Source organism: Melozone crissalis, unplaced genomic scaffold (genome assembly GCF_028551555.1).
Source record: "Melozone crissalis strain CALT ecotype California unplaced genomic scaffold, PUWL_Pcris_2 ptg000045l_1, whole genome shotgun sequence".
NCBI lineage: Eukaryota > Metazoa > Chordata > Aves > Passeriformes > Passerellidae > Melozone > Melozone crissalis.
The window spans coordinates 29,905,639-29,919,916 of NW_026535823.1; the positions used below are offsets into that span (position 1 = coordinate 29,905,639).

At 44.5% G+C, this 14,278-nt stretch overlaps 1 protein-coding gene across 13 annotated transcripts in view; it reads left to right on the forward strand.

The window, feature by feature from the left end:
* The window catches only part of FGGY (FGGY carbohydrate kinase domain containing), a 282,290-nt gene extending 268,212 nt beyond the window's left edge, over window positions 1-14,078 (forward strand). For all 13 annotated transcript variants that reach the window (XM_054286331.1, XM_054286332.1, XM_054286335.1 and 10 more), the window contains 2 exons: window positions 12,672-12,733; window positions 13,902-14,078. In XM_054286331.1, coding sequence (XP_054142306.1) covers window positions 12,672-12,733; window positions 13,902-13,983 — 144 coding nt within the window. In that variant the 3' untranslated portion in view covers window positions 13,984-14,078. The remainder of the gene's footprint in view (window positions 1-12,671; window positions 12,734-13,901) is intronic.
* The last annotated feature ends 200 nt before the right edge of the window (window positions 14,079-14,278 follow it).

Genomic DNA, 14,278 nt, shown 5'->3' on the forward strand with positions numbered 1-14,278 from the left:
ACCCCCTCCCCATCCAGCTTCCCTGGGTAAGGATAACCTTCAGGCCCCCCTGCTAAAAGAGGCTGCACCTTAATTAAGAGCATGACTCTTGTTCCCTCTAGTGGCTAATTACACAGCATCTCTCACACCAGTGTCATTCCACTGCCTTCCTGCTTCCCTGCCCAATTTTCCTCCCATGCACCCTTTTTTATATATTTTGTAACTGTCTAAATGCCTCCAAATGATGGTATTTACCATTCTTTGGATTGTGCTTCTCCCATGCATAGATGCAACGCCGCAGTTTAGGGCTGGAGAGGTTTTTGCTCCTGTTCCAGCCATGGTGGATTTTCCTGCAGCGTTACCAGGAAGGGTTAAGGAAAAAGGACTTTTCTTGGTTTATCAGCATCCCTGCTCCTATTGTAATTCCTTAAGTATGAACAGATATGGATGTCCAGAACTGCTGGACACCTCAAATCCCAGGCTTGTTTCATGTCCTGGAGATAAGGAGTGAGTTGCCTGGCTTTCCAGATCAAACAAATACCCTGTTAAAATGTAGTGTAGTGTAGTGTTTCCTAAGGACATAGGAAAAATTCAGTGTTTGCCAAAGTAGTTGTTATTTAACAGCCTGGTAATGGGAGGCACTCTGTGCTAGTTCAAAATGACACAAACTGCTGCAGCACCAAGTTCTTCTGGGTATAAATAAAAGCAGAATTTTGCAATGAGAAAACAATCTGTGTAACCTAACTTGAGAGGCAGAGTACACAGACTTGATTCCCACCTTAGCCACTGACTTTGTCTGTGACTTTGGTCAAGTTGTGTAACCTTGTTCTTCTTCCTCCTGACTTGTGAAGCAGATTTAGTGATTTAGTTTGGGTTGTTGTATTAAAGTGGTAGAACAAAAAGTGCAAAGAAAATCTATGATGATGCTAAAGGTGTTGCTCTGGTGGGTTAAAATAAGTCAGAATGGAAAGGCTGTAGATTGACAACACAGTTACACATAATTGGATCCTCTTTTGACTTCAAAATCTTACTTTAGAACTGCAGTTTGTTATTGTGTTAATTTTCATTGCTATGTATATAATATGGAAGATGGTTTATATACTGTGGCATGGTTACAACTCTGATGCTTGTATCAAGTTTTAGTATTTACAGTATTCAGAACATTTAAAGATTGTGTTGTGCATCTGCACAAAAATGTACTTCATTTGCAGAATTCTTGTTTTTTAGAGAATATTTGGGAAGGCATGGGAGACCACATCCTTTAAAGCACAAATTCACTCAGAGTTTGGATTGGCAATTTCTTAGGAACAGCAAAGGCTAATTCCAGATCAGCATTTTCATTCCCAGCCTGAAGCTTTTGGTGTCTAACACTGTGCCCAACACATAACCGAGGTGCTCTTCTTGCTCAGGTATGGACCCTTCTAAACTGCAGTTGTAGACTTTTCTGGAGACTTCTGAAAATCAGATGTTGCCCTTTTTTGACTGCAGTGGGACCAGGATTAGCAGAAACAACAGATGCATCTTGCGTTGCTGAGCATTTTCTGAGGTGCATCTGAAACTGATTTGTGACAGGCCAGTAACCCAATGAGAGTAATGTAAAACATCCAGCAGGGTAAGACCTCCTCCTTAGAACTGTATCCTTTTTCTTGCATGCCTGGGTTGCATTTTTTTAAATTAAGTTACTGAGTTGTAGAATGACCCACATTCTTTTTATTCCTGTAAAACCAGAATGACTGACAGCTTTTAATTGCACATGCTCCTACTGTTTGTTGGGAGAGGAGGGGGCAGGATGGGATCCTACCAAATTTTTGAAATATTATGAATAAAGAAAAGATTGTTTAGCATGAAAAAATGGCTTCTTATCAAGGATTTAGATAGATGTGTTGCTAATCCTGTCTGATGTTATATAGATCTTCACTAATTATTCCAATGTCAATAACCAAGCCAGAGCAGAACAATGGACAAGTGTATTTAGAAAGGTGTGCAGTAAAATTCAGACTTCTATCAGATAAAAGTAATTTAATATCTTTCCCTCCCTTCTAGACTTGTCACAGCCAAAGAACTACCTTTGAACAAAAACTAGTTGGTTTTTTTTTTCAGATTTGCTGCACGAAGCAATTTCCAAAGTACAGAATTTGCTGCTAATGGAAAAGCGAAACAAATCTGGGGTTTTGAGCTGGTGGAGTGTTCGTGCAAGTGATTAATCTGTACAAAAGGAGCATTCATCTTGAAATGACAGATAAGTGCTAAGGACAGGACTGAAAACTGTAAATATGTTAGCACTTTAAGCGAGAGCACAGCTTCAGCACTTGTGAGACTCATCAGCTGCTGTAAACAATATGGATCTTTGAGCTGATCTCTGCCGAGATCTCAGCACATCAGATAATGATAGAGTTGTTCATTTTTGCTTCTTCTGTTTTGGTTTTTTTTTCCCCTTCAGAAAGTACTTTCTGCAGAGAGCAGGCCTGTGGTGCTGCCAGCACACACTCACCTCCCTCCTGGAGCAGCCACCATGGGCAGCAAGGACAGGGCTGGGCTCTGCCTCTCCCCAGTTCTGCTCCAGTCTGGAGCAAAATGTGCAGCTGCACTGCCACCCTCCTTGCAGGGCTGTGCCCCCACCCATGGCTGGGGAAGGCTCTTTGAGCTCCTCCAGCCTCAGTTCACAGTCAGGACACTTCTCCAAGTGTGATTTTAAAAGGAACCATTCAGGTGGTTGCAGCAGTTTCTCCTGTGGGGCTTTGCAAGGGGTTATCAGTGACTGAGCTGTGACAATGGAGCATTTCATGTTGGGAAAACTGCATACAATAGAAATTAATTTGAAAACAGTAAGTCCCCTTTGCAGAGGACACGATAAAAAGCTGGCAGCCCACCACAGTTCCCAACACTCACTGAGGTTCTGCTCAGTGACCTACAAGGGAAAAGCTCCATGAACCATTTGGGCCTCTGCTGTTCATCTCTTTTCCCAGCTTGCTGTCTTTAAATGAAAGAACAAATCTTCAACAGCAGGAATTGGCTCAGTTCTTAGGATCAGCTGAATGGTGAAGCACAAAGTGGTTTTTCTTCAGTTGTGTCCCCCATTGGCCAGATTTTCCTCCTGAGTGTTTGGTATTAATCTCGTGTTGTTAGTGATTCCCATGGAATATGTGAGGGACCGAGGTTCTTCACAGGATCACAGAATATTCTGAGTTGGATGGACCCACAGGGATGATCAAGTGAAGGACCCCTAAATGGGGATCAAACTCACATCTCTGGCATTATCAGCACCATGTTCTGACCAGCTGAGCTGATCTCAGGGCCTGTGTGGCTTAAAATTCAGGAGCCAATGAATCCAGTGACTGCAGTCAGGGAAGGTGTGCTGGGAAGAGCTTTCCCCCATAAGCACTTGAGGAGCAGTGGGTGAGGAATTTCTCACTGAAGGGGCTGAAGGGGCAAGGCTTGCTTGGAAGCAGGAGCCACAACGTGCAGCTCACTGGGGGCTTCTTAAAAAGCTGGGAAAATAGGATGGGATAGCAAAGTAAAAGTTGGAATGGTGTCTGGCTGGATGTTGTAAGGTGAGAACATCCCTCTGGAAGGATTTGGTGTTGTTTGCCTTTCTTGGAGATAAAATGGAGAGCTCCTAAACCAGCTCCCCAGGCTTCCCACCTGGCCAAAACTTGGAGGTGGGAAGGTGGAGACTGTCCTGGGTGCTCTTCTCTGTGGGATCTCAGCTTTCAGGAGGGGGCTGTGTTGGATCTCAGGCTATGCCCATCCCAACTCTGGTGCCACTGGTGCCTCACTCCCACAGCAAATGCACTTCTAATTCCAACTGGGGTGCTTGGAGACAGAACCAGCCTTTGTTTTGGGCATGGGCAATTATAAAATGTGCTCTTTTCTGTTTGCCAAGTGAATACAAATGCTTTATTAGGACATCTGCTAAGGGAAAAGATGCCTGAGATACCTTTAAAACTCCTGCTGGCAGTGCTGGGTGACAGGTTTGGATTTGCTCAGTAACAGAGGTTATTGAATATTGCTGTAATGAAAGGCTCTTTCTGGCTCTGGGGCAGGTGTGAATAAATAGTTCTTGGGTTTGGTTTGGTTTTGTATTGAAAAACATCAGCCAGAGTGGTGATGAGGGTAACCTGACATTTGCCAATAAGAATAGTTTATTCTAAATTAATTTGTTCAAGTTGGTGCCTACAGGTTTTCAATAAATGTGATTGCAGTACACAGACAGTGTGCACATAAAGAGATTCTGGCTGACAGAAGTTTTAGTGCTAAAGGGAACTGTACTCACCATTTCCCAGTGGTCTCCAAAAGAGATAGAAGCCAAAGTTTTTAGGAGCAAGGGGAGCAGAACACCTATTTTGGTGTGACTTTTGCAGTTTCCTCCTATGAAATTCTCTCAGTTCTGTGTCCATGGGAATTCCACAGCTCAGTTTGAGCCTCTCCCTTGCTGCTATTAGAGCACATTTGGCAACTGACTGGCCATCCCATCCTCAGACCAGGCTTCCCAGGTTCTTAAGGCATCCTTCCCAAAATAAAATTGTTTAGCAATATGTATCCAGCATTTAAAGTGATTTTTTTTTTTAGAAAGAGCACTCTTGGAGGACAGTTCTAGTGGCAGAAGACAAATGAGAGCAGTAGCTTCTCACCCCTGGCTGATTTTCAGATCTGGAGAAGAAAGGATGCTCAGTTTTAAACAAAACAGGACAGCATCATCAGCTGATCACAGAATCATAGAACAGTTTGGGTTGGAAGAGATCTTTAAAGGTCATCTAGTCCATCCCCCTGCAATGATGAGTGTGCTTTGCTTCAGCTTCACTCAGTTCAGTCACTGCTAGCCTTTAATTTGGGAAAGAAAAATACTTTCTGGAGCAGTGTGCTGGAAAAGGTGGCTGACCCCTTGTCTGTAGCAATCATGGCAAGGAAAGCAAATGTCTTGTGCCATGGACAGTTGATTTCTCTGTGCTGTGCTGAACTCCCAAAAGAGTTCTGTTTTTTCTTCTAGGATTTATTCTCTGTTCACTGCTTGTTGGATATCTCTGTATCTCTTAAATGATATTTTATTTTTTGTTGGACATGGGATATCTGTAAGGTTACTAAAAGGCTCTCTCTATATTTTAACGCAGTTTTACTCTCTCTTTTAATATCTCAACCTTGTACTGGCTTACAGTAGTGAAAGACTTTTTCTAAAGGTCTCTTGTTTTTTATGAGCCCCTGTCCAAGGTAATTTCCCAAATGCAATCCAGATTGGGTAAAATGTAAGCATATTTCTGAGGTACGGGGTTTTTTCTTTTAATAGTAAACCACACATCAGATGAACTAGTTGAAAAATATCCCAAATCAAAACTCACAGCAGGGATTTTCCTCATTAACCTCAGGTAGACACTGGAGCATGGCAAAGAATCTATTGGAAAGATGAGGAAAGGAAAGGAAAGGAAAGGAAAGGAAAGGAAAGGAAAGGAAAAAGGAAAGGAAAGGAAAATCAAGTCTCCTCAGCCAGTGTTGGAAAGAGGGAAAGAATAAATAGATGAAGAAGAGTGAAATATTTCAAATACTTTTGCTTTTTTGATGGAGTAACCCTAAAGCAAAGTATAGGCAGAAGTTGGTTTTATGACAATCCCAGCTAGGTACCCCAAAAATGCTGAAACTGCCCAAAGTGGGGAAATGAACAGAGACGTGTGCAGATTAATTACATTGAAAAAATGTTTTGACAGCATAAGTGAACATATGGAATGAATTGTGAGAACCTGATCCAGTTCCCCATGTGTAAATGATGCCTTAGCCATAGCTCATAAAGCAAATACAGATGCAAAAAAATAAAAAAGGAAAAAAAGCCCCTTTCCTATCCCCTCCCCCCAGTAAAGCCCAGTCTCTTGCCAGATGGCAAATAAAAGTTTGAACTTGGTGACGAAATGTGAGGAAAGCTGAATGTTCATTATGGATGTTGAAAGAAATCAGCCAAATAAATCTGAATTTTGCACTTTGGAGGAAGTGGTGCAGTTCAGCTAAATATTGAGTGGGGTGCCCAGCTGAGTGTCAGGATCCCCATGGCTGGGTCTTCAGTGTCTCTGTTTTACCCTCCCTGGTCTAAATCAGAATCCTGGAATGGTTTGGGCAGGGACATCTCCCACTCCCCCAGGCTGCTCCAGGCCCTGTTCCAGCTGGTCTTGGGCACTTCCAGGGATCCAGGGGGAGCCACAGCTTCCCTGGACACCCCATGCCAGGGCCTCACCCCCCTCACAGGGAGGGATTTGTGTTCAGTTCTTGGTGTCTGTGCCCATGTGGAATCACACACCTGCCCTGACTGCCCCAAAGGCTTTACTTCCTAAAATTGAGGGTAGCAGCACTGGGACAGATGCTGCAAGCAGAGGGTGAGGAGGGGGCCAGAGAAGAAAAGCAATGTGTTGCAGGTTATGCAGAGTTGTTTCCTGGGTTTGTTTGCTCCATCCCCAGGAAGGATGAGTAGGGAGAGGGTGGATTGGGCAGTGCCCAGCATCAGGAGCTGGTGGAGGAATTTGCTCTCCTGGCTCCCAGTTGAGCTTGTGTTCTGTTAAACACAACTATGTCAGCATCACATTTCCAAGCCTAAAACCTGTGTTAAATCAATATATTTTCATGTGGTTTCAATGGAAAGACCTTCTTAGTCTATTTTAACAGCAATGGTTAAATTTATTCCACCTCAGAAGGGGGTGAGGGAGATGTGCTGCCAGTGCCAGTTGGTGCTGGAGTCAGGAGCCCATTCCTGCTGTGGCATCAGCACCATGGTGTGGGCTGGGACCTTCACATGCAGCCACTGAAGGGAACAGTCCCTTCATGGAGAAGCTGCACAGGCTCCTGTCAGGGGAAGAGCAGCTAAACCCTGCCCCAGACTGCTTGGGTGGTGCCCACAGACTTGATTCATGGCCCCCAGTGCCAGCAGTCTGTGAAGCTGAAACAGGAGCTGACACTTGGGCTCTTTCCATTGCCCAGGGAAGCTGAAACCCCTGCTAAGCTGTCAGGTTTGTGTCCAAGCAGTTTTGGGCACGAAGAGGTGCCAGCAGCAGAGCCCTCACAAAGCAAGCTGCTTAATTATTTGCTAGTGAGAGGCAACTTGGGGGAGTGCAGACTCAAATCAACAACTAACCAACCTATATTTAGTAGCAGAGTGGCTGGAGCTTAGACCCAAACATAGTTTCCAGCTGATAGATGATGTGGCAATCAGAGCTGACCCTTGTCCCATTCTAAATTTGGGCTGTGGAATAAGTCATTAATATCATGGCTGGCATGGCAAGGCACCCTTCCAGCAGCTGCCCTGCCACTGCTGCCCCTTTTAGGGCTGTGTCTGTGGCTGGCCAGCCTGGCTGGGCTCTGGGACACCAACCTGGGTGACCACAGCCTGGCTGGCACTGTGCAGACACTGAGGAGAGGCAAAGTTGGTGCTCTGGAGGCAGAAGTGATCCTGTGGCCTTACCTGTGCTTGTCTCTGCTGCTCTGAGAGCTCTTTTCCATTTGATCTGGTACTAAGGAGTGGAAATCTCTGGTGGTGCAGAGCAGGTTGGGTGATCCATCCAGTGGGATGTGGAAGTGCAGGAGGGCTGGGAGCTCTGTGTGGCACCCACAGTGCAGAACTGGGGACACACCCTGAGGGTGCAAACTCTGTGCCCCAGCCAAACCAAACTGGGGAAATGGCACAGCCCACTGCAGACAGAGGTAACTGAAAATTAAAATAATAAATTTTGTGTCCCAGATAACTCCAGAAATCTCTTGAAACTTATGGAATCTGATTCAGCGCTGGAACCAGAAATGCACCTTTTCTCAGTGCTCAGGATCCATCCAGTGGCCTCTGTCAACTCAAGTTGGATGGTTGAAGGGTAGAATAATGTTGGGCTTCTTTTGAGCTGCCTCAGTATAACAAACAAATGCATAAAATATTCCTCTAAGAGAGGCCAGTGCTGTTCCTGCACATATGGACAGAGAGATTCCAAAGGCCAGTGACTTTTCCTGGAAGACAGACTCAGGATCCCTCCATCCTTCCATCCTCTTCTCCCTCCTCCTCTGTATCTCATGTGCACAGACAGACAGAAACTCTTCCCCTCTCTCTCTCTCTCTGAGATTTGATACAGACACAGAAATTGAAGTTGGATCAGAGCAAAAGGAAAACAAAAACTTGTGTGAAAATTTTCACCTTTTCACTAAATGAATCAAAGCCAAATTTTTACACTTTGGTCTTAGGTGTGAATTTTTTGCGCAGCTCTAATATTTATCCATAATGTGTTTTAAAACTTGGCTCATTCCAGCTAAAAACCCACAGAGAATTGAGTTACAGATTCTGGGCTTTGTGCACGCTGCCAAGATCTGCCCCTATAACTCAAACATATTTAAGGGGGGGAAAAAAACCGCTAGAAAAATATTGTGTATGGTCCATCACATGCTTTCTTCATGCCGTCATATTCCACTAAAAAGCAATGTTCTGCAGAAATACACTCATGTAACTCCTGTAAACACAGATAAGATGAATTTTGCATCTCCAAAGCAATCTCTAAATAAAAGCTTAGGAGGAAATAGCAGCCTTGCTTAAAATTCTTATAGAAGTTTAAAAGTATTTCTTCAACATCAGCATTTCAAGAAATCTATTTATGCCCCTCAAATCCAAATATATCTGCCACTGAGCTTCTTAAAATGATGCTAGAGACATCTGTTAGCTGAGTTTGTGTGTGTGGAATAGAGATGAGTGAGAAAGAGGTTCTTCACTGCTGCAGAACAATTGAAATTATTACATAGAATATTATTTATTTGTTGTGAGGACTAGAAGTGTAAGAAAAGTCACTCTAATAGTCTGAAGGTTAACACCTGCTGAATCCTGAAATCAGGACACATCTGGTGGGAAGAATGTTCCCACATTTCAGTCTGTTGTGAATGGGGCAACTTTGACATTATTTTCCTCCTGCTGCTGGATCTGTAACAGGAAAACTGAACAGAAACACTGGAGAGCTGAGAGTTCCCTGAGTGTGAGCATCAGATTCCCCAATTTGGTGCTTTGCTGCTCCGTGTGCAGCCACGTGCTGTCAGCCACTGAAATGGTACAGGAGAACCTGAAATGATCTGTGGTTGTTTCGTTGTTAATAATTACCTTAGGTTAAAGTCCAGGCATTTCTTGGGATTACCAAAATGACTGAGTGGTGAGAACACAGCTGGGAAGTTGCATTTGTGCTCAGATGCCTTATCCATTTAACTTTGGATACAATTGTTAAAACCTCAAAATAAAGAAAAAGCCCAATTGGGATTTTGTTGCTTGACTTTCTAAACTAAGGCTGGTATCCCTAAATCTGATTTCTTATCTGCTGTGTACTTTAAGGCTCACATCCCATTAATTTTCAGTAATACTCAACCTCATCAATCCTCATGTCACAGCTGAAAATCAGACCTGGGGACTATTCTAGGTTGGGCTAGATGGTCTCCAAGGTCCCTTCCAGCCTAGTTGATTCTGTGATTCTGTGGTTCAATCCACAAGTGGGCTTCACTGGCCTCCCTGTGCAGTCCCAAGGGATGTGGGCTTCTCTTGTGGGATGTGCTGGGTTTTGTGAGGCAGCTCTTGGAGGTCAGAGAGTCAGAGAAGATGAGTCCTTCAGCCTGAAGCTGTTCCCTGTGTGCACCTCCTGTGGCTCCTGCGCCAGGCTGATGGGCTTCTCCTGCTGCCTCCTCCCCCACAGGGTTAAAAACCTTTTCCTTCCCATTATTGAAGGGTCAACAGTTGAAATTTCCAGCTTTAAGATGTTGTGTCAAAGTTGGGCTTCCCTAGGAGATGGGATTTTCCCTGGGTTCCAGTAGGGTTTCCCTTGGAGACTCACTGCCTGTTGGGGCTGCCCTGGGCTCCTCAGCTGGGCAAGTGTTGGATCCCCAGCCCCAGATGATGCTGGAGAGTGGAATTCAGCCACCAGGACCGAGTGGATTTGAGTGGCTGCTGACCTTCCCAGCAGCAAAATGGCACCTCATCCTGAGATCTTGGTGGGCCTTGGGGGGTTTGGTTCCCTGTCCCTTCCCAGGCAGGGATAACCCCGCTGGGCTGGGTCTCTCCATGGAGAGCAGAGTGTTTACTGGCTTGTATCTGTCTCAGCGTTGACACTCCAACAAAGGATTAGAAATCATGAATGCATCCCTTTATTTCTGCTCCACAGTGCCTCTCTTTTTTCCTGTGTAAACCCTTCACTTGCCTCTTGCCCAGCCTTTAGAAATGATGATCAAATGCGAACTTTCAGGGTTTATTTATAGCATAGCCTTTATGGAAAGAGAGAAAAGAAATGATTAAAAAGCAATTTTACAAAATATTTTGTTTTAAGAGAGAATTCATTGTGTTTTAAATCACTGTATTCATTGTACTGTCTAGACTGGCAAACAAAGAAGATAGAGCGTCATTCAAATTAAGATTGTGAAATCCTTGGTGACTGGAATTATGGATTTGGATGTCAACCCTCAAACAAACTATTTCTGAACGGCAGTATTATCACTTTGCTATATTTAAGGCTTTGTTGGAGACAGAGCAGTGCACAAGGTTGATCCCATTCAGTAATGCAATTCTAATGTTCCTTTGTTTCCCGTTTCATTATAAATTCATATTTTCAATGTTCTGTTCCTCTTTGTCCCCAGAAAATTGTTGAAAAGACTCTCCTCTGGGAGTAAAGTTTTTTGTTCAAGCTAACAATGACCAAACTGACTTTAAAACACAGAAAAACACACAACTAAAATGTGAAGTGAGAGAGGGAATTAATTTAGGATATTTTGAGCAACACAGAATGGGTGACTTGTTGAAAATTGCTGGCTGTGTATTTTTTTTTGCCTTGCTATTCCACAGAACCATGGCAGTTGCTGTGAGACTTTAATGCTGTGGATTCTCAAAGGTCTGTGTATTTTCAGTAGATTTAAAAATGCCAAAGCATTTTAGAGGATAAACTGGAAAATTGATAAACTTGGAAGTCATCCTCCTTAGCTCAGGGTGGATGATGGAGGTCCAGCAGAAGAGAAGCAGCATTTTCTGGAAGCTGTAAGAGTAAAGCAGAACACAGGAGTGTGGAGCACCCATGTCACAGGCAGAACATAGCCTGGGAATGGTGCTGTGTCCTGGTCCTGAGTGTGCGTAGACAGGGGAATGCAAAGTCTGGCCATCCCTTTCATTTTTATTGTATATGTGATAAGAAATGGATTTGCCTGTTTAGACACTTCAGATGTTATGGGTTTATTTTCATACAGTATCTCCAGGGCAGTTCAAAAGGAGGTGTAAAGCAGGGAGCAGAAAGGAAGGTGACTCTTCCTTAGTGAGAGAGTGTTTCAGGGGGCTTTGTTGTCCCTAAGGCACAATGGAAAAGCAGTAGCCATTGTACCAGAGGGAATTGGCTTCTACTTTGAGTTGCCTTTTTTTTTTCTGAGTGTTCATTCATTTTTTTGGATAGACTGTAAATCCAGCTGGCCATGTAAGGGACTGGGTATTGTAAATAGGGACAATGCTTGAGCATTATCAGTGTCACCTGTTAAAGGCCAGGGAATAAAATGCCCATTTCTCTTACTGGGAAGGATATCAGCCTTTCCATGGCAGTATTTTAATCTGGCTGCTGTGCAGAGTCTCCGTGCCAGCAGGCTCACATGTCCCAGGCAAAAGAACATACTATCTCTCTGCAAGTGTTATTTCAAGAGTGTTTCTTGGGGAACCCAAGTACAATCAACCTCTGCACCTCTGCAGGAGAATGGGCATACGAGAGCACAGAAATGTTCCCTGCTGCTGTGTCAGCACCCTTAGCAGAGTGGAGTCCTGACTGCACACCTGGCAATGCTTCTGCCTTTGGTAGAGCCTGCCCTGGGCTGGTGACAGGCAGCCATTCTTAGACATTGCATTAAAACAGGTTCAGGTCCTGCATAGAAACTCTGAACCCTGATTTAGTCACACACTGACTCTTGAGTCCTGATCTTTAATGTTTTTAACATTCTCCCATCTAAAAGCTGTTGCTTTGATTCTCCTTGTGAAATCACTGAGTGTCTGCTGCCTCCACTGTATCTGAGAGCTCGGGCCTCTTAACTTTGGTGATTCTCGTTCCAGTGGGATTGCTTGGGAGAATCCATGGAAAATCAGCATCTCACAGAGATCAGAAAAGGAACCAAATTACTCATCCCTCTCCCTTCCACACATGGCTGTCCCAGAGACTCCTTCTGCAGGGGATTCTGTGAGCTCTGACTTTATTTTGGCCAAAAGCAGAGCAGGATCAGAGTTTGCCTCTTACACCTTTGTGCTGGAATGTGAGGGCTGCTGTGAGCTGCGGAACAGACCTTCCCATGTTACCTTCAGCTTGTGGAGCACCCCTGAGTCCTCTCTCACTGCAGGCAACTGATTCTTTCAGAATATGATAACAGGATCTCAAGTACAGTATCATTTTATTTGAGAACCCACCCCTCCAGGGATGCAGTGTTTAACATTTCCTTTGGTTAGAGTAAATAATAAAAGATAACTCTGTTCTGCCTGGGACTCCCAGTGAGAGAAAGGAACAGACTTTGGTTACTGAGGGTCTGCAGAGCTTTGTTCTCTTACTACTTTATAATGGGATTGAACATATTTGCTGCCATCTGGCCTGTTCAGCCGAAACAAAATACATCACTAATGTTCCGATTGGTTTTGAAACATCTTGTTCTTGTCAAAAAGTATTTTAAATCAAAACAGGCTTTTCCAGTTGGTGTTTGTCTTTTCCTAGGAGGCCATGGCAAAAATGGGGAAAATTGGAAAAGTTGTGCAGCCCAACCATGAGCATAAAAGGTAACGCTGGCCCTGGTGTGTTCCACTGGGAGAGTTCAAGGGAGATAAAGTTGGGGTCTGGAGATGAGGTTGGGTGGTGTCTTTTTACAGCCTGCTCGTCCGCAGTAGTGCTTAGCATACAAATACTTTAAGAATCACGGTATATTATATTTTTAAGAATTGTTCATGCTGTATTTCTAAGGATTATTTCTCTTAATTTTTAAAGCTTGATTATTTATATTATATTTTAAGGAGCAGTAATATTATATTTTAAAGTATTATTTCTATTAATTTTTAAGGATTATTTTCTATCACATTGTATTTTAAGGGTAATTTGCGTTACATTTTTAAGGGCTCCGGATCGCACGGGCGGCGGCGCGCGGGCTCCCCCTGGCGGCGGGTCCGGGCTGAGGGGACACGGGGCGGACATGGCGGGGGCACTCGGGGCCTGGGACCGGTTCTGGGCCCCGCAGCACGGGACTCGCTCTGAGGGCCGGAGCATAGCCAGGGCAAGGGGCTGGAGCTCCAGGAGGGGCTGAGGGAGCTGCGAAGGGGCGCAGCCTGGAGCAAAGGAGGCTCAGGGGGCCCTTGTGGCTCTGCACGACTCCTGACGGGAGGGGACAGCCGGCGGGGGTCGGGCTCTGCTCCCAAATAACAAGAGACAGGACAAGAGGAAACAAGCTGTGCCAAGGAAAGTTTAGATAGGATATTTGGGAAAATTTCTTCATGGAAAGGGTTGTCCAGCCGTGGCACAGCTGCCCAGGGCAGTCCCCATGCCTGGAGGGATTGAAAAGCCTTGTGGATGTGGCACTTGGGGACACGGGGCAGTGGCAGCCTTGGTAGTGCTGGGGAATGGTTGGACTCGGTGATTTTGGAGGATTTTTGCCACCTGAATGAATTCTGTGAATCTCCAGTGTCTCCTCACTTTCTCAGCAGAGAACTCTGGGGACAACTGTCTGAGAAGCCAAGCTGGCTGTAGGGCAATGAAAGGTGGAATTGCAGCTGGGAATCACAGCTTGGCTGGAAACTGCCCCAGCAGTGCACAGGGAGGGCTCTGACCCTGGCAGCAGCTGTACCCAGGAAAGAGTCAAAGTGTCTTTAATGCTAAGAGAAGCAAGTAAACATACACATTACAGGGGATTTAAATCTTCAAATCTCAGGCTTTGCTGACTTTAGCTTTCTTACACAGATTTTATGACAAGAAATACGAAGTATTTTTGAAGCTTGTGGAGCACCAGAGAGAGTATCGCTCCATCATGAACAGCATGTGATCCAGAGGCTTGGGAGCTGGGAACAGCAGGCAAATTTCCAGGCATGTGTGATGCGGGTAATTTCTTCTTACTGTACTGTCCATGTTAAAAATATCCTGTTATCATTTAAAGTATACATTTTAATTTTTAATGAGAAATAAAATGCAGTCACTTTACTGTGAAGCACTGGGTATTTTCTGTCAATAATCCCTGCACACAGAGACAAGGAATATTCATTTGTTCCAGTCAGAGAACACAAGACAACCACTTGCAGGTACCCCAGTGCCAGTATTTGGACTGGCAGGAACAGCACAAG